Genomic DNA, 19,158 nt, shown 5'->3' with positions numbered 1-19,158 from the left:
ATCCAGGTACGTAAATCTCCTGAAGTTGATTCTGTTCGTCCAGATGAACAGAATCACTCATCCAGTCTGAAGACTGAAGAAGTCACTTGGATGAGTGACAAAACGTTTCTCCCACTGAAAACACTACGTCCAGATGAACAGAATCAACTTTTGGAGATGTGTGGAAAAGCTCCAAATTTGAGTCTAGTGAGATCTACTGCTGATTTTAATTTTTCTTTTTATTTCAAAGATTTCATTGATCTCACCCTCAGCCACATGTCTTCTTCTAAGATGGTTCAAAACTATCCTTCGAGGTTTTAATCATGTGTTTCAGAGTTAACCCAGTTTTATTAGCCTGATGAATCTCGTTTGGTGTTTTCATTTGCTTGATGCCAGCCAATAAATTGACCCTTCTGAAATGGAGTAACACATTTTACACAACCATGTATCTTCCGATGCGGTTGTTTAAGACATGACAAGTTACTCACTGCATCAGTTAGGCTTAAATAACCTGCTGCCTGCTGAAACAAACTAACTGAAGTAAATATCCAATGTAAGGGTCTTAATTAGCTTAGTTAAATCCAGCTGGTGACTTGTAGGAAATTTAGAGTGAGCAACTTTTACATTACACACAGTCATTTGATCCATTTCCATCATACAAGTTTTGATTAGTGCAGTATGGAAATGTGAAGTGTTCAAAGGATCATTTTGGTGGAAATCTATCAGTGCACTATGTGGGCTGGTAACAGTATTACTTCTTTTTTTGGCCCAGAGAAACCCTCCAGAACAGTCTGTTCTTGTCAAAAAATGGAAATGGCTTTGCGTGTTGAGCTGTACTCCACAGAGGAACATTATGACTTATTTCACATTCACGCTGATATTTTGTCATCAGCCCCCTGAACAACCCCCAAATTCGACCGTCTTTCCTCGAGTGTGCGTGTTAGTCTGATAGAGCAGGGGCCAGCCGGCAGCGGTGGAAGCAGTATAAAATGCAAACTGTCATGCTTGGCGCAGCACTTGAGCCAGCACTGGCAAGATAGGCAAATGCCGAACCTCCTTTCCAAGCAAATCTCTTTAACAATGCAGCCACTGAACTCTGAGATAACCAATGTCACCTCTGATTTAGCCATATAAGCAAACCTTCTCCAAACTTGTCCAAGCTTTGGGCGTGACAGAGATCTAATCACAATTGCTTCAATACATCCAAGTCCGTAATTAACCTCAATCTGTAGGTTGGAAAAAAAGTCTACACTAAATGGGCTTCCTGTATCAGATTCAGCTATCAGCGAGCAGCCACATTACTTCAACACTGGATGTTCCTTGCAGGCACAAGGGTTTTGTTTGTTGAAATGCCAACACGCTAAATACACAAAACTATTAAAACAAGGGTAGACCACATTCACAGTACCGCTCTACAGAGTGTGCTCGCAAACACCTCTTCCATTTTTACTGCATCTTCTGCTGACTTTCCAAAAATCTATACCCAGTTTGCTTCCAGTGATGATTTATGACTCCTATTGTTTAGACCTGGTGTGGATTTGGCCTGTGTTAGAAAAACATGCTGATTTTGGATAGATTTATAACACACTAGATTCTCCTCATAGCTGAAAAGGCCAACAATGAGGAAAAAGGTGTTGTTTTACAAACAAAGCACTGCAGGACATTGTACTTTTACTCTTTTTAAAGACAAATGCGTCACAAAAACCATTGTTCACTATGACCTTCAACTCAATTTGTGTGTCCCTGGTTATCTGCAACACCACTGTTGGTGATTACTAGTTCAGGCCTAGTTTCATCTCCTCTTTTTGTCTTTTGATACAAGTTCATTAGGAACTTTAAAATCACGTAATTATAAACTTCAACAATGATGCTGGCGCTCAATATGAAAACACCTGGTTCCTCGTACACAAATATGCTCACGAGCTATTAAATATACGCTCATGATAAACTGCACACTTAACCACCGTCACTGTCGAATCAATTTCTACTCTCTCAGTTCCTCTGGGTTTGTCTTTGGGAATCACAAATCTCCAAGGAACCCATCTCTGGCCAGTCAGAAGTTAAACCCGAACCTTTTGGACTACCTACCTCCACACTGGAACAGTTTAAAAATAGCAGACTTGTATCACTACTGCTGATAGAAAACACTAAAGGCTTTAGGCACAGGCTTTATATATGCCTCGACAAATATAAGTAGTAAAAACCTTTTATGTAATAACATGCTAGGACAATATGTACAGTGTAAGTGGTTATATATTTAACGAGTCACTTCCCTAAACAAACTTTTGGAGTGCCTTCATGCTAAACTACAGTTTTTCCATTTTGCATTTGTAACGATCAGGGTGACAACGGGTCAAGTGAATCTGGCCCCAGTCTCACGAGACTGCGTCGCTCGAGTGACTAGATGGCAAACAGCCGTCATGAGGGAAAACGAGTATTCTCAAAACAACCAGATTACTGCGGTCACTCACGTCTCCTTCTAGGCTCAAAATGGGAATCTGGTCACAGTCAAACAGGCCTAGAGAGCACACGTTGACCATCTGACAAACATCACTAGGAGGAAAAAGTTTATTTCCCAACTGGCTTGTGAGTGGTTGCTGGCTGCAAACGGACTGCTGCAGTAGATCGCGTGCAAGATGCACTTTTTCGTTTTACGACCGCTCGGTTAATAGTTAGTGTTTTTAGACAACTAGGCATCTTCCATGGAAACTACAAATGTTACAATGTGTTAGCAAGCAAAGCTATCATAAGAATAAAATGTGATGCACCTTTGTTTTGCATCTAAGTATTTTAAATATTCATTAAAAGTACATTAAAAACAAGGACATTTGAGGGACTTGTTAAACATACAAATAGAAACCGAGATAGGTCATGCCTCAGGGAAAACAATCTACCAATTGTCAGCCTAGCAGTTTCATCCCAAGCGTCTCCACATCCTAAGGTATTCTTGGAAAAGAGGCTGAAGCTAAAGTTATTTCCACTGGCAGGCAAGTAGTTTGCATAGTAGCTTCGCCACCGTTAGTGTGTGTAAATGGGTGAATGACAAATGCATTATTAATGGTTTTGAAGAACCAGTAAGGTGAAAGGGTGCAATAGCATATAGCATGTGCTTTCCCTCAGCTTATACTATCGAAAGGCCACCTTCATGGAAAGCTGACCTTTCAATGAAAAGCTGACCTTTCCACAGTACTGAGTGGGAAATGGTTAGCAGTGTGGTTTTGTTTCCTGTCACCACCGTCTCTATATTCATTAGTTTTCTTGTTCATGGGAAGAGAGAGCTGATCTCATCCCTTGGTTCGTATTTACACTGTCATGCTGTTGTGGAACAGGACCTCTGTGCTTTTGCCTTATTAATCAATATACTGTAAAACCCCTGGTTGATTTTTCAGGAGCAGCTTGACACTTGTAAACAGTCACAAATGCTTAATAGCTGTCTGGGGCAAGGTTTAATACCTTCAGGAGGTTTTACAGACATGCACGGATGCACCAGATGAAATAAAGATATAAATTAGTCTATTTGCCTTTATTTATGAGGCTTTTTGTGTGTCTTCAATTGAAGCGCCTAGCAGTGTTCTGTTAACATAGCACAGAGCTCATTTTGAGTTTGTGCAAATGTCCCTAATTGCAAAAAGTCAAAGACAAAGCCCAAAAGCTAACATTTGAAATTAAGCTTCATGCGATTAAAGAATTGTAATAACAATTCATGCTAACATTTGGCTCAGAGACAACTTTCCACTTTAAAATCTACCTGTGAGGGTATGTCAGAAGATGCAAGTGAGGAATATAACTAAACTAGGGTGGAGTTTAAGGCTACAAAGTGTAACAAAACATCAAATATTAGCTGTAAAATGATATGCTTAAGTTTTGGTATTTGGTAAAGGATTATCAGATATGTAGGGCAAGAATCCTAACCCCCATCTCTGAAATGGTACAATCCTGTAATTTCCCTGTAAATAGACCTTGTTTGGATTCTATGTATTAAGGTTTCTCGTGGGCCGTCACACATGGATAATGGTTGTTGAGTGGTTCCTGGGGGTTGCTACCTGTTGCTGGGGGACATCAACAAAGAGGGTGTTGCATCAAAAACCTCCTTGTGATTGCTTTGGTTGCTAGCAGACTTTTGCAATCACTCCCTTAGTTTACATGGAAGACTCCAGCTTGCCTGTAATGCTTGCTAACTTCTAATCAAGCGGTAGAAAAACTTGAAAATGAATATAAGTTGTGCCCCAGCGCTGCAGTCAACCTATTTCAAAAAGGTGCAACTTTTACTTCGAAGGCAGCCAGTCCATTTCCAACTTGTCACATAGTTTCACTATCGCTCAAGTAATAGCTAGCAAGCGTTTGCAGACGTGTCACCATCTTCCATCCTAGAATTTACAACCATCTGCTAAGGACTGCAGCAATCCCAAGGAGGTTTTCTCCAACCAGTCGAGAAATACATATTTTTCCCTAGCAACGCATGGTTGCCAGGGGTCACTAAATAGTTTCTAGGGCTGCACCACTAAGGCTTTAGAAGTCAATTTCATAATGACTGCAAGCAACCATGTACCAACTGGTTGGGAAGTACCCATTTTCATTTTAGAAGGTTATACCTGTATGACTGGGCCTTGTTCACTTGTCATCATGATTGCCACACTTTCAAAATTGTGGATAAGATAGCATCTCGTGGTTAATGGTCACATATCTACAAAACCTCAGTAGCCTTAGCTTCTCTGATCTGATTATTAGTTCATGACTTTTAGCTAACTTTAAGAAAATGTTACTGCTGGGTTAGTTAGCCAGTGTTATACCTTTTTATACTATTTTTACTACAAGCAGTTAAACAAACTGCTGAACAGTAGCATACCAAAATTATAGTTTACCATGTAGAGTTATAGTGGTGGACAAGTTAATGCCATGTAGTTAACAGTGACAGGACTGCATAACTTCAAGAGAGATATGACTGAGTTTATTTTTCAGTCAAATCTGTTGTTCATGCCTTTGGACGCTCACGTTACCAGACTAAGTTTAAGGAATAGTTGGACATTTGTGGAAATTCCTGTATATTTTTTGCCAAGAGTTAGGATTAAGGTTGATTCCTGTTTGTCAGCCTTTTGACTGTCAACTCATAGCTTAGGAAAGTGGGAATAAACAGTCTTTTCAAAGCGAATTCCCATAAAGAGCATTTTGATTTGAATTGTTTTGTGTTACCGGTAGGGTGCATAACTTGTTAGAGTTCTGATGACAAAGCTCATTTGAGCAGGCTTAAGAAGTCTGAAGATAGTCAAAGTGACAAAATATCGATTAACTTTGATTGCCCTGACCATATACATGCTCCAGAAGTTTCCCAGCAAATATACTTTTGTCAGATATTTTGTTTTGGTCTAGAATGACTTGGTTGATTGTTAATCAAACCATTAATACATGCCTGAGCTTGTTCACTTAACCAGATAAAGAAATATCTGCTTAAATTAGTCTTTTATCTGAATGCATGTGTGGGGGACTTTTTCTGCAGAAAATTAGGAGGAAACAGTTATCCCACTCTCATCTGTCAGCCAGCCGCCTGTTAGCACATAGCTTCACATGAAGCCTACATAATGGAAACAAACTGAGTCAGTCCAACGGTGACATAATCCTGACATAATTATATCTTCCTTGATTAAATGTGTACAAAAGTGGACGGTAAAGGCTCCCAACTATTCCTGGACATTCCACCGACTGCCTGGCAACAGGTCCCACTCAAGAGAGTGAAAAAGGAGTCTTCTGAAAATGTTAAAATACTCCTTTAAATGCTCAGTTCAGTTAACAGAGACTTACCACAAACGGTCAAGGATCAGCACACAGCCATAAACAATTTATGCTGGGATGTCCCAATACATTAGCAAGGACACCACAATGAAAGTATCTATATGAACTTATCCAGGTATAATTCACCAGATGCCTTCAGTATAATACTGCACTCAGATCATTGTCACTTACTTAATTATTAGGTTCCAAGGGGTTCCCCAGTGAAAGCACTACACAAAGAACAATAAAAGAAGTGATCCACCCCCTTAGTAATCCAACACTAACCACCACTAAATATCTTATACTGTAGCTTACTAATTTGCTCTTCAACATGAGCCTTCAGATTCAGTGAGGTCGGTTACATAACACTGAAATGTATATTTGCTCAAACAGCAAACACCTATATACATATATATTTACCTGTATGTCAAGTGCCTCCAGAAACAAACTGTTATGTCATTACACAGGTATGCAGTCAAACCAACCGGTGTATCGTTTTAAACTCGACTATAAAGGCCCTAAAACAAGGCCAGGTGCTGCTTATTAGCTTCAGCATCCCTTTCAGTCCTTGTGTCAAGGTAACTCTAACAAACAGAGAAGGAAATAGTACAAGGCTTTTTTATAATGCTGTCAGTTCAGGACAGCGTGGTGTATAAAAAAGGGCCTGGTTCAAAATATTGCCTGGATGCAAATTGATGGAAATCCTGCTCTAATAAGGTTATGTCAACAGTACAGTTTAGCTGGGGAGGGTTTAGTCACCTGTGGCCTTCTGGAAATGATCAACCGGGCTCAAAACACACAGCATTATAGAGCTATGCTGTGCATTATAACACCATAAGGGCACCTGTCATGTCATCGCAGCAGCCTTGATGGCACGGATGTGAGTGCAGCCTGCATTCCTGTCATGTCACGCATTCATCAGCAATGAACAGAAAGGAGAGGAATTCAAAAAAGAGAAACAGAGAAAGAGACAGAGAGGTGACAGTCGACATAAGATGCATCACTTCCATTAGGCTGCTGCGCAGGGCATTCCTCGGCTTTCCCAAAGGAGACAGAGGGAGGGGAGGGGTGAGTGTGGGGGGTAACACTGTACATGCGTAAATAAATTAGAGACACTTGTGTCCGACATGGACTGCGCTTACCTGTGGTGGCTACGTTTTGAGCATCAGACGAGCGGCTGGGTAGATCATTCGAGTAAGAGCACTCCAAGCCGAGTACCGCATAGATGACGAGTCCACGTAGCAATACATTCACTACCCTGTGGATGTAACTCATTGTGGAAATGAGGTGAAAATCTAGTAATCCGTGGGACTGACAGTGTAGATGGAGATTTAAATCACAGGTGGTGGTGGGGGGAATACCCCAGAAAAAAAAGGACAGACTGGTGAACACAGCCAACGATTAAAAAACCCCCAGTAAAAATAAAAATCTAGTCTTTTTTTAGAGCGGAAAATATGTGGTGTCACGACAAAAAAGGCACCTGAACTTCAAAAGATAACAACAATAATAATAATCCTGCAGTGGACTGACAGCTAAAAACAGGAGCCAGTCACTGACTGCCGGCACAAAACCTCACAGGAGCGTGGAAAAAGCCCACGAAATAATAGTTCATTGTTCGCCAAACTACCCTGAAAGAAGCCCTTCTTTTAAAAAAGAAAAAAAAAAAAAGAAATCACTTTAATAGCCTCTAATGGCTTTACTGGCTGTTTCAGAGGGGTGTCTGCTGGGAGGCAGGACAAATGACAACCCCATATCCAAATCTATGCATTCAAAAATATATATTTATGTATTTATATGTGTTAGCTACCAAACACGACCAGGTTGTGTATTAGAGGGAAGCACATGCAGCCTATGTGTAGGAATTCCCTATCCAAAACAAAACCAGACTCAAAAAATGGTAGCAGCCGAGGATATCCGGGAGCTACAGTTAATGCCAAGTGCTCTGTTAAATCCTTACGTGGAGCAGTGAGTTGGAAGAAAATAGTCTCTGTACTTCCACGTATAGTATACAAACACCGGGGACAGCCTCAGCATATTGAACTCGCAGTGTCTCGTAGGTCCGCCTCTTCACACGAAAGCAGCAAATCCCACTGCATCAAGTAAAAATATTAGATGTAAATATAAATATATATGCGCCTCTTCTTGCTCCGTTTCCTGTCCCTTAGTCCTTTTCCGACCGGTATCTGTCGCACACGACATCCGCCTACTTTCCAAATGAAGTTTTTAAGTCAGCTTCTCATGGCTCGGCGCGATACTGTATCCCCCTCCAGTCATATCAGCTGCTCGCCGGCTGATGCAGACCAGTAGGAAGGGAAGCCGAGCGGGGCGGAAGTCGGTATGCAAAATGGTTTGACATCAGAAGCCGGGGGAGGAGGAGGGAGAGAGGAGGAGTGCCGGGAGAGGAAGCAACGACGGGGCGGAGGGGGGGTTAATTTGCCCCAACCACTGCCGCGTGCAGGTCACCACGGGAGGGATTTGTTTTTGTTTTTAGGGAAATTCAGCGAAGCTTGTCGAGCCAAGACGAGCACCGCCACCCGGTTGCACCACCCCGGTGTTACACGCAGAGGTACCCGCTCTTTACTCACTCCCTCGGGCAGTTTAATGGTGGTCACGGAGGAGCCCTCCAAAGAAACTTCGGGGTTTTTCTCGTCTCGGTGATGCCCGCCTCATTGTTCTCCAGGCACAGCCAAGTTTTCCTCCGTGCTGAGCGCTCTCATTGGTTGCGCTGTCCCAACATGGCAGAATCTGATTGGATGCCTCCCATGGCATCTTTTTTTTGTCTCTTTTGAGGATGTTTAGCGCGGGAAACAAAGCGACGTTAAGGGATTATACTGGGTTTATTACGAGTAAACTCGGTGCTTTACTGAGAGGAAAGTGGCTGCTACTTCTGTTTCGGGCATTTCTACATTCATATCCACAAAAATGTACTGCAAAACTAAATATTGTAACAGAAGCATTTCATTTATTCATCTTTATTGACTGGAGACACTCCATTGACCAACGTGAACCAACCATAAGTTGATTTAAATTGAGTTTGTATTTGCTTTTTAATGTACTTTTCCCACAGAGAGTATATGAAAGCACCCTGATAATCCCATGCAAGAGTTTAAGATGAACAAGTAAAGGTTCAATTTTAGAAAACGCACTGGTATAAAGTATTTGGGGTTTTTTTCTCATATTTGTCACATTTATATGATTCAGATCATCAAACATATTTTAATATCATACAAAGAAAAATACCTGATGATGATCCTATTTATTAAAGGAAAATTATCCAAACCTACCCAGCTTTGTGTGAAAAAGTAATTACCCTTAAACTTGGCAGTAAGAACTACAAGCTGACATGAAGCAACAAAGCAGGTCTAGACCATCACATTACCACCATGTTTAACTGTTAGGGTGTTATGTTCTTTTAATGAAATGCTGTGCTAGTTCTGTGCTAGATGTAACAGGACCCAGACTTTCTAAAAGTTTAACTTTTGTCTCATCAGTCCACAGAATATTTCCCCAAAAGTCTCTGAGATCATCAAGATGTTTTTTGGTAAATGTGAGATGAGCCTTTGTGGTCAGCAATGGTTTCCCCCTTGATTCTCTCCCATAGATGCCATTTTTGCCCAGTCTCTTTCTTATTGATGAATCATGAACTCTGAACTTAACTGAGGCAAGCGAGGCCTGCAGTTCTTTAGATGCCGTTCTGTGTTCTGGCTGGCCGGCCACTCCTGGGGAGTTTCAATCGTTTTTGGAGATGTATGGGTATAGATATGCTGAGAACAAAACCCCGTCTTATTCACGAGTATTTTCACCCAAAAACCTGGCTGGTGAAAGCGAGCGCAACAAAAGCACTCATAAAAAACTTTATCTGTCGCAAAAGATGGATTGTAACAAAAGATTAGACCTTTATTATTCCATGTTATTTTTCCCAGTATACTATTTCCACATTTACTCAGAATGACATGTTTCTGCATATCATACGCTTTCATTGCTGGTTGATTTTACGCTCATTCCTCTTTTTGTTGTCAGAAAACTGTGACATGCATTTTACCTTCCATCAGGCTTATAAATAAGATTTTTATTGTATGGAATTGTAATCCAAGCGGTCTAGCACAGTGGAATGTAAGGCAGGCTGTTTTAGCGGCCATGGCCTAAAACTCTAACCCCATAAATGTTTAGTCATTTCATATTAGCAGTAACAAGAGCACAGAGCCAATTCATGCTGCTGTCCAAACACTTATTAAGCCCACTGTACTTGATACGGCTCTCAACAAGAAATCTTTCAGCGGCGGCCAGCCTCGGTGTTGACGGACACAACGCATGCCGCCCTGCAATGAAACACTTCAGCCACCAGGAGGAACTGCTGCGTGAGCGAGCTACAGCAGCAGGTGATGCTCGTCAAGAGTAACAGACTTGCAGGAGGCCAAAGGAGGTGTAACAGCTGATAAAAGAGTGAGCCGTGGGAGTCCTAGTAAACAGGTGGCAGATGCAGCGGAGAGCAGCAGACGAAAGAGAAGAACAGCATAATTCGATACGAGCCTGCGGAGGGAGGGAGAGGGGAGGAGAGTAGCCAGCGACCAAGGAGAAATGGAGCAGATGCCGCATGTAGGAGGAGGGAGAGCAACCGGGTCCCTCGGTGCTGCTTCCTGGTCACTTTCCCATTCTGCCCTCTCTGCAAATGACTTATGGTGAGAGTCCAGATTACAGTACGGCATGTCCAAATAACTGGTCCCAAAGAAGCAGGAACCCCACAGAGGTCGACATAATTCACGACTTTACAGGATCACAGAGGAAGAAACTCACCAAAATTAGATTTTATTTGAAAACTGGTGCAGAAAAACCACCAAAAACACGATCTTGACACTGACTGGCAGAGAATACTTTGACCCAAGTACAGACAAAAATGGATTTGACTGAATTTAAAAAAAAAACTGCATAAATAATTGAATACATTCAGGAATTAAATACATTATTTAAAATTTAAATACAATAATAAAGCACAGACAATGGTGTAAATTAAATACTGGCACTGAAGGCGCTAAACGTCTCTTAAGGGTGCAGTGATTTGCATTTCCTTCCTTATACAATAAACCATGTACGTACGCAGCAGCTTCTAATTACTGTATATATGAGCAACAGCGTAATTCAGTTTGTGGCTTTCTTTCAACATGCTGGTGCAGACTGGGGGCGTCCCGGTCTCCTCGTTCATCTGTATCGGCATTATTTAATAGCGTCGTAACAAGCAGGAGCCACAGAGCGGAATAAATTGCATGCGCTAATTAACGTTTCATTAGCCAAGCTTGGAGACGTTACTGTTATTCTCTCTCGCAATACAATCGCTGCTTCGTGCAACACGTCTACTAATGAGCTGATCCAACCGCTGCTGCCTGCGAGTGTGTGCGTGTCTTCTTCCCTGCAGAGCATATGGCTTAAGGAGGCCAGCTTAGCCTTTTACTAGTTTGTAGTCTATGCTTATATACTGTACAGCATCTCATAACACGATATTTACAGTTTATGTGCTAAAGGTGGCTTCGACTTTCTCCTTGGGATGCGGTGCGAGATGCGGTGTGGAATTGAACCGTCTGTTTATCGGACCGTTAATCATGTCGGTGCGGGTGTGGCGTAGTAGCTAAGTGGCACTTTATCCCTCCCGGCGATGGTATGCGCGTAACACGGCCCGTGCTGCCGTGTCAGCGTTCCTCACATGGCCGTGGCAAACAGAAAGACCTGGATGAGCGGCATGACCTTCAGAGTTGAAAGGTCAGCGAGGACAGCCTGCAGTGAGTTTGTCAAAGAAAACACAAATAAGAATTCTGACCTCATTCCCCATCTCACCTGTGTGAAGCACACCCTCTCCCCCGCCCCACTTCTCAACAGACAAAAAAATGCAACCATACAGGTCCGACACGCATAATAATGATGACGCAGGATCCTTGGGAACTGACAATCCTTGCTTAAGAGTACACCGTTCCCCACCCTGTCCTTTTGAGAGTCAGTGAGAGATTAAATTTAGGGAGCATATCATGTTTAGAGAGAAGGTTTACCATTTCAATGCAGGCCCCAAGGTTCTAAATATATAATATAAGGAGCAGTGTGTTATGATATCTTGTCTCTACTGGGGCAGGTGGTAAATGAGCAAGCAAATAGTGCCGGTCTCATGCATCATATTATAGTTTAACCCCAGCCTCACCCCTTGGAGGGAGGGTGGATGGAGGGAGGGGAGTCACTGTATGGTCTGCTCCTGGTTTCGGGAGCGGACGGAGCGTACAGTACAAACATGCTAAAGACCTGCATTTAGTGTAACACGAGCGACAGTGCAGGAGTCACCGCAGGCTGCACTTCTTCATCTTTTAGCTGTTTATTTGACTAATTCAAAGCTGTGATGATGATTCTGCAGCTGATCTTTTGTTACAAGACCTCCAGCAATAATTGAAATTAATGACAAAATCTCCTTTTAAGTGCTGCTGGGATTTGGATGAAGAAGTTGGTGTGCTGTGCACAGGGCGGGGTAAGAGGGTTCTTAAGTGTCGGGGTTTTTACAGACATCTGCATTCAGATGACTGGGTTACTGGTACTGAATGATCATCAGAGGCTATTTACAGCCTTCCAGGAGTATGTGAGGAGGACAGGGAGAGGGACTGAAGTCAAAAGTTTCAAATGCACACACACAAGTACAAGTCAAATATAACAGACACATGTACCTCGGCTGAAGCCAGCGACGTCACTTCCATCAGGTTCTCGGCTCGGAAGGCAAACACAGCAGCTGCTAGAACTGGAATAGAAGGATGGGAGTTGGATAGGAAGAGCTAATCAGACTCAAGCATGGAGGGCATTACAATTAAAAAAAAAAAAAAAAAGACGAGACAAGCATGTTACTGTTGTTTACCTGCAACTACCTCCAGTGAATCATATCCAAGGATTCGATCCCAAAGAAGAAGCAGCTGATCGGTGGAAAGGTAGCCAGAAAAGGCCCGTACCATCCACTTAAAGGCTAGACGCAACCTAGAGACAAAAACATCTGTTTGTAAACTGATTTTATGGCTACAGTTGTGCAAATGTGTCATATTAGCAAGCAACTCGGGGTAAAATACCAGCATCTTGTACTATACTAATCGTAAGTGATTTTTAAAGGATCCCTGAATCAGTACTAAGACTGTAGTTCCAGTAATTCAACACTAGATGGGAGCAGCTGATAACTATAAGTCTTTATACCATACGAATAGGCAAACATCGAATGTTGATGGCCTAAACAGGAACAGACAAGAATACTAGACCAAAAAAAAACAACAACCAAAAAACCGGTGGCCGCCAGAGCTACCACTCAGCCTCCTGGCAGTACAATCTGTAAATGGCACAAATCTCATGGAAGTACAAGCTCTAGAAGACAATTACCAGGTCTCTGTAGAGGTTAATGAGGTGCATATGAGCCTTAGTGACTTTATTTACTATATCAATTCAAAGGAAAATGTCTACGTAAGAACCAGGAATAATAAATACTAAAATCATAATAAATAAAAACCACTAAAAACACTGTCACTTTTTGTAATGGTAAGAATTATAGGTTTTTTTGTTATATTGCCATGGAAATAACACTGAAACCCAAGTGCCTGGAGTGACTAATCAGAATAGTTATTACATATACTGTTAAAACCCCTTTCCAACTTCCCCACACCAGTATACATCATATCCTGTCAATCTGTTGGAAATACCCAGGAGTCTTTATGACTCCACCCCTTTGGCCTAGTAGGCTTTTACCTCCTCACCACCAGGCTGAGAACAAAGACTCTTTACATTAAGAAGACTGTTTAACCTTATATGTAATTACCATGAGGTCTAAATAGATATTTCATCACTCACATGTATGGTTGTGTTACACCAGAGCCATGTGTTAACGTTTCAGTAGCACTGTGATTTGGTTTCGTCCTTAATTGCAACTGTTTGTCCTTATCTGAATGTATAGAGAAAATCATCCATCCACCCATTCACCCTCCATTTGTTAAATCTACTAAACCAACATTGTCATAATAAACCTTAAAAAGCTTTTTAGATCCTGTGTTTAAATTTGCACGGATTAGATATTCTGTGGGCCAGCACAGCCAAATCTCAGACTCCTTTTTTCCATCCTAAAGTGCTGGGTTGTTTGTAAATGAAACCCTTTTTTGAAGCCATTTTTGCTGGGTGGTCATAAAATGAAAAGACGCATTACTAGTATTTTAGCTGCATACCTTAACCAATGCAAGATTTTCATTCAACTTGACCTCTGACCTTGATCTCAAGATCAATGTCATAGACATTTGAACTTACCTGAGATTTTTAGTAGATCCACTTCATTTGAAAATCCTATGTTGTTTCAGTCTTATGCTATCATGTTCACATCGCCCAGTGCCGACCCAACCAGCCGGCATGGTGACAACAATACCTCGAGCTTTTCAGGCTAAGTGGGGAAAATTAAATGTGATGCTCCATCTTTTAATGCCAGTTGTCATACTTCATAAAGCAACTATGACTGAATGCATGAAGTTTAAATACAATGATTGTGAGCGTGAATGTCATGTTAATTTGGGGATTTTAAGGATTTCTTTGCATTTATCCTTTTCCAAGGTGATTGTACAGTATATATCTTTAACGACTTAAAAAAACAAGAACTGGATGCACTCCAATTCTCACAGGGTCAATAGTACAGATATTGGCTTAAATATATACTTCATACACTCACTTAACTTTTCATAAGTGGTGCTTAAGGTTCAAGAGTATCTTAACTTGACAAGGTCTGTTAACTTCTCATGAGTAATCTTGACTGACTACAACTGGTAGTTTCTCTTTGCAATATCAAAAGGATTTATTGGACAGCACTCATTGGATTGACCAATACTCAGAACATTGGGTAAGTGCAATAACTCTATGGAGATCCAAGAAAGACAATGGTAGATTTACACAATTTGCGAAAGTCTGTTGGATTTCTAAACAACTGCGGATTCCAAGATCATCAGTTCAAACAGGTTTTTCTGAGTTCAAGTACAAGTTTTTCTGATGTGGGTCTGGAAGAAGACCAAAAGTGTAATCCTCAGATGAAGAAATTGGTGAGGATGTTCAGGAACAACCCAGGAACCACCAAAGGTCAAGCCTGCCATGAACTGGAAAATGCTGGCACACCAGCATTCCTGTCCACAGTGTGACCAGTTTTATCTCCTCGAGGACTCAGAGGGTACCCACCAAAAAAGTATGGCAAATACTGCAAATATGTGATGTCTTGTTAAACGAGCAGATATTTGAAGTTTACACAGCACCATTCTCGCATGAAAATATCTTTAAAGTTTATTTTGTGACCCAGAGTAATATTTCAAACTCTGCCACTCTGTGTTCCTCCGCCACTGCCTCGTTTGAGTTTTTTTGGACGAAATGCATTCTGGGATATTGCATTTTGTAATTTCGAGCTGATTGGAGACCAAAACAGGCAATCGGATTTTTTTGCATCCAAGTCTGTGATTGGCTGGTTTTGTGGCACAAATATAACGGTGTACAGAAAGAGTTGAACGCACACGGGCAGAAATGCTGAAAGCGCGAGCAACACATTGCGAGCAAGCGCAAATGCAAAAACTGAGCGAGAGGGGCTGCTGTTGTGTGTGTGTGTGTGTGTGTGTGTGTGTGTGTGTGTGTGTGTGTGTGTGTGTGTGTGTGTGTGTGTGTGTGGATAATAGCAAACACTGAAATACATTTTTTGCAAGCAGCAATGAATTTTGTTCACTCAAATGTAGCTTTTCTTTGCTCAAAATAAATTTCTCCTCAAAATGCAACACTTGCCCCTGCAAATTATGTTTTTACGTGCGCTCAATTGTTTTTTACGTGTGCTCAGAATAGTGGCACAAAAATAACGCCATAAAAAAGAAGCTTCAAACTTGATTGAAATTTGCAGCTGGACAAGTCAGTTGCCTTCTGGTGGAAAATGTTATGCTCAGACAAGACAAAGATTGAGCTATTTAGTAAACGGACTGCTTCTTATATAGCGCTTTTCTACTCTTTCTCAAAGCACTTTAAAAAACTTGCCTTATTCACCCATTCACACAAGCACTTTTTTCAACGCTTTTTCTACATAAGTGCATCTAACATTCACACTCCGATGGATGATTTGTGGATATTGCCCAAGGATATTTGGCATGCAGACACTAGCAGCCAGGGATCAAACCACCGACATTCCAACTAGCAGATGATCTGCTCTACCCCCTGAGCTACACAAACAATTAGCCACAACAAGATGTATGTTTGACAAGAAGTATGTTTGAAAGAGTAAAGGTGAGAAGACTGCAGCAACTGTCAAGCATGGTGGTGGTAACACAATGCTTTGGGGCTGTTCTGCTGCTAGCGGTACTGGTATATTGCAAAAAGTGGATGGCATAATGAAAGAAGAGGACAGGCAACCACTAGATCGTTAAAACTAACCAATGGGACAATGATCCCAAGCACACTTTTAAACTGGTTTTGGACTGGATACAGCGGGGATTGATTGGACAGGAAGTTATTCTAAGCTAATTATTCAATAGCATTGCTAGCCGCATGTTCCTGGTGAGATACACTGGACCACAGTGTGGAGTGTGCTACTCACGGCTGCACCCCAATCTGTCGCAGGTGGTAGAAGAGCTGCGGCAGGTGGGTCTGAAGCAGCCGCTCGAACTGCAGGCACAAAGACAGTATACCCTGCAGGAGCACACGAGAAACCACATCAAGTACACACATGAAGACAGAAGAAGAGAACGTTTGGATGTTGACTTTTAGCAAACACAAAATCTTACCGAGGGGTGGGAGGAAATGGAGTGCAGTCTGAAGAAGTATCGGATGTACATTTCCCTGAATACGTTGTACAGTTTGGAAGGCTCATTGTACAAGAAACACAAAGGCGCAACTGTGGGAGAAATTCAAATACACACTCCCTGTCACATCCTGCTTATACTGTCTCACTTCTGGAAAAAGCAGCAAGAGTGCCGCTCATAATCACAAACATACTCACCATACATTGAAAAGCCATGAAAAGGAATCACACCTGTTCAAAAAAGATATGCAAGTCAGTAAATTTCTTACACATAAACATCAGTTAGGTTTTCAGCGTGACAAGCCATATTGACTTTAGACTCCAGGTAAACTTTTTTTGTCTGAATGTGTGAATAATTGTGTAAATGCTGTGCTTCTGCCCCCATACCGCCTGTGATGATATAAGATTTTCAATCTAATGTGAAGAAAAGCATTCGGTGATGATAATATTAAACTATATAGAGATGGTTTGATAAACAAATGGCGCCAATCGTCTTTATTTTCATGGATTTATAGGTTAGAGATCAGGGCAATGTGAGCCTAGCTGCCATACTAAATAAGAGTACACACCGTTGCCAGAATGTAGAACACTGACAAAGTATATAAGGAAGTTTAAACATCGAAAAGTACTTTGTATTTCACTTCAGTTCCTAATAACACAAACAGTAAAAAAACACAAAAACTGATGAACACATCACTGGTAAACTCCTAAACACACTACAGTGGTCTCTCTCTATAACGCGGTTCACCATTCGCGGTCTCGCTGTTTCGCAGATTTGTTTTGATGCTTTTTTTTGTAGTACAGCGCATTGTGTTCTGTGTCCTGATTGGCTGTAGACCATTGTGACTCAATCTCATGCTGTGTCTCCTGTCCAGTACAGAATGCGTTCAGCTTGTCAAATTTAAATAAATCTTCGATCTCTAGCAGTGTGACTCTGAAGTGCTGCACTGTATGTTTGTAAGTTTTCTCCCCAACAAACACAACACATGTCGATGAAACATTTTGCACCATCAAAGGCAGCCGCAGGTGTGTTTAGTTTCATTCTTTGTAAGACAGAAGGTTTGAACTTTGAGTGTTTAAACAAGTGAGAAAAGTGTGAACATGTTCATGCCTGTTTGAGGAAAAGTGTATAAAGTGTGTAGTGAGGGGTTTTACAGCCTTAAAACATCTATAATAACTGTAAAAAATAAAGTTGGCTACTTCGCAGATTTCACCTATCGCGGGTTATTTTTGGAACATAACTCCCACGATAAACGAGGGACCACTGTACTCAGTTTGTACAAAATATCATGGAGGAACACGCTGGAAATAGCAGATCCATGTTGCAGTGCTTAACATAATCGGCTTAGGTCTCAATCACAGGGAGGCCAAGAGACCAGTTGGCAACCATGTGGCAACTACTGGACACTAGGGAAAAATGTGTGTATTCAATAGCTATTTGTGAGTGGCTGCTGGCAGTGAAAACAATTTCATTGGCTGAATGCAGGCCTAGAGACCGGTCATGACCCATGACAACCACTGGTTGCTAGGTGAAACTGTGTATTCTGCAACCAGTTGCAGAGTGGTAGCTATAGGAAAGTTAATCTCATTAGCAAAGCCATCTTACTTTTCTCTAATTTAACATGTAGATGAGCTGAGTCTGCAGTGAGGTAGTGACTTAAAGGAAGAAGTGTAATAAAATACATTTAGGCATGGCTGGGTTGTTTAGCATATTATTACATGTACATTTTGTAACATTATATCATATTTTCACTTGTAATTCTTGCTGTTATCTTTACTACAGGTATATGTTGAATTCCCGTCTTCAGTTATTACTTTTTTATTCTTCTAGTTAATCACTCCCTCAATAGATATTTGGCCCGTTACATAAAATATTGCTGAACAGAGAAATAACACTACCAGAACATGTGAAATAATATTAAAGCTCACCGTTGGGAGGATAAACAACAGCACACTCCTCATCTCCCACTTTCCCTGTGAGACAGACAAGCAATGACATTAGCTTCTAATCTTTTAGTCATTTTAACCACATGCAAGGCTTATCATGGAAATAAAAAATTGTAGCAGCTACCAAAGAGATTTTGACTTTCTTGAAAATAAAATCACCAGGATTTTAGTGAAAATACATTTAACAGTGTTTTGATTTGTTTTTCCAATAATGGCATTTATTCAAATGACCTGGAAAATACAGACTCCTGACCATACAGACATGCTCACCCCTCTGCATCCCACACTCGTCTTAGGTCAGGTTCAAAGAAATAAACACAGCTAACATGCAAAGTCATCGGTGTATGAGAACCCATGTTATACGTGTGAAGGGGCATTCCTCTGGCCTCGTGCCATGAAGAGATGCGTAACTGTGTATATTTGTCCTTAGCTAATAATCTCACCTTGGATGTATGACTTGGGAGGTGTGGCACTGTTGTATTTGAAGTGCTCCAGGACGGCCGTGTCACGGGAGAAACACAACAACACCTGGGAGGACAAACACACGGAGTCAGACACATTTTCATGAACTGATTAAAAATGATGGTATCAGATAGTGGATTTAAGGTTTGCGATGCTTAAATTTCATGAGGGATGTATATAGGATATGTTCCTAATATGTAACAGTATCC

At 41.3% G+C, this 19,158-nt stretch overlaps 2 protein-coding genes across 2 annotated transcripts in view; both read right to left on the bottom strand.

Annotated features, from left to right (window-relative positions):
* stim2b (stromal interaction molecule 2b) overlaps positions 1-7,236 on the bottom strand; it is a 61,165-nt gene extending 53,929 nt beyond the window's left edge. The window contains exon 1 of the mRNA XM_085399426.1: positions 6,888-7,236. Within this exon, the coding sequence (XP_085255552.1) occupies positions 6,888-7,020 (133 nt within the window). The 5' untranslated portion in view covers positions 7,021-7,236. The remainder of the gene's footprint in view (positions 1-6,887) is intronic.
* A 140-nt stretch (positions 7,237-7,376) lies between these two features.
* The window catches only part of tbc1d19 (TBC1 domain family, member 19), a 38,644-nt gene continuing 26,862 nt past the window's right edge, over positions 7,377-19,158 (bottom strand). The window contains exons 14-21 of the mRNA XM_085399437.1: positions 18,931-19,015; positions 18,470-18,514; positions 16,739-16,771; positions 16,524-16,633; positions 16,337-16,428; positions 12,623-12,738; positions 12,438-12,508; positions 7,377-11,511 (exon numbers count right to left, since the gene is read on the bottom strand). Of these exons, the coding sequence (XP_085255563.1) occupies positions 11,437-11,511; positions 12,438-12,508; positions 12,623-12,738; positions 16,337-16,428; positions 16,524-16,633; positions 16,739-16,771; positions 18,470-18,514; positions 18,931-19,015 (627 nt within the window). The 3' untranslated portion in view covers positions 7,377-11,436. The remainder of the gene's footprint in view (positions 11,512-12,437; positions 12,509-12,622; positions 12,739-16,336; positions 16,429-16,523; positions 16,634-16,738; positions 16,772-18,469; positions 18,515-18,930; positions 19,016-19,158) is intronic.

Source organism: Rhamphochromis longiceps, linkage group LG3 (assembly GCF_057381845.1).
Source record: "Rhamphochromis longiceps isolate RC_006_pf linkage group LG3, R_longiceps_female_GT1.1, whole genome shotgun sequence".
Classification (NCBI taxonomy): domain Eukaryota; kingdom Metazoa; phylum Chordata; class Actinopteri; order Cichliformes; family Cichlidae; genus Rhamphochromis; species Rhamphochromis longiceps.
This window is presented reverse-complemented; position numbering and strand designations above follow the sequence as displayed.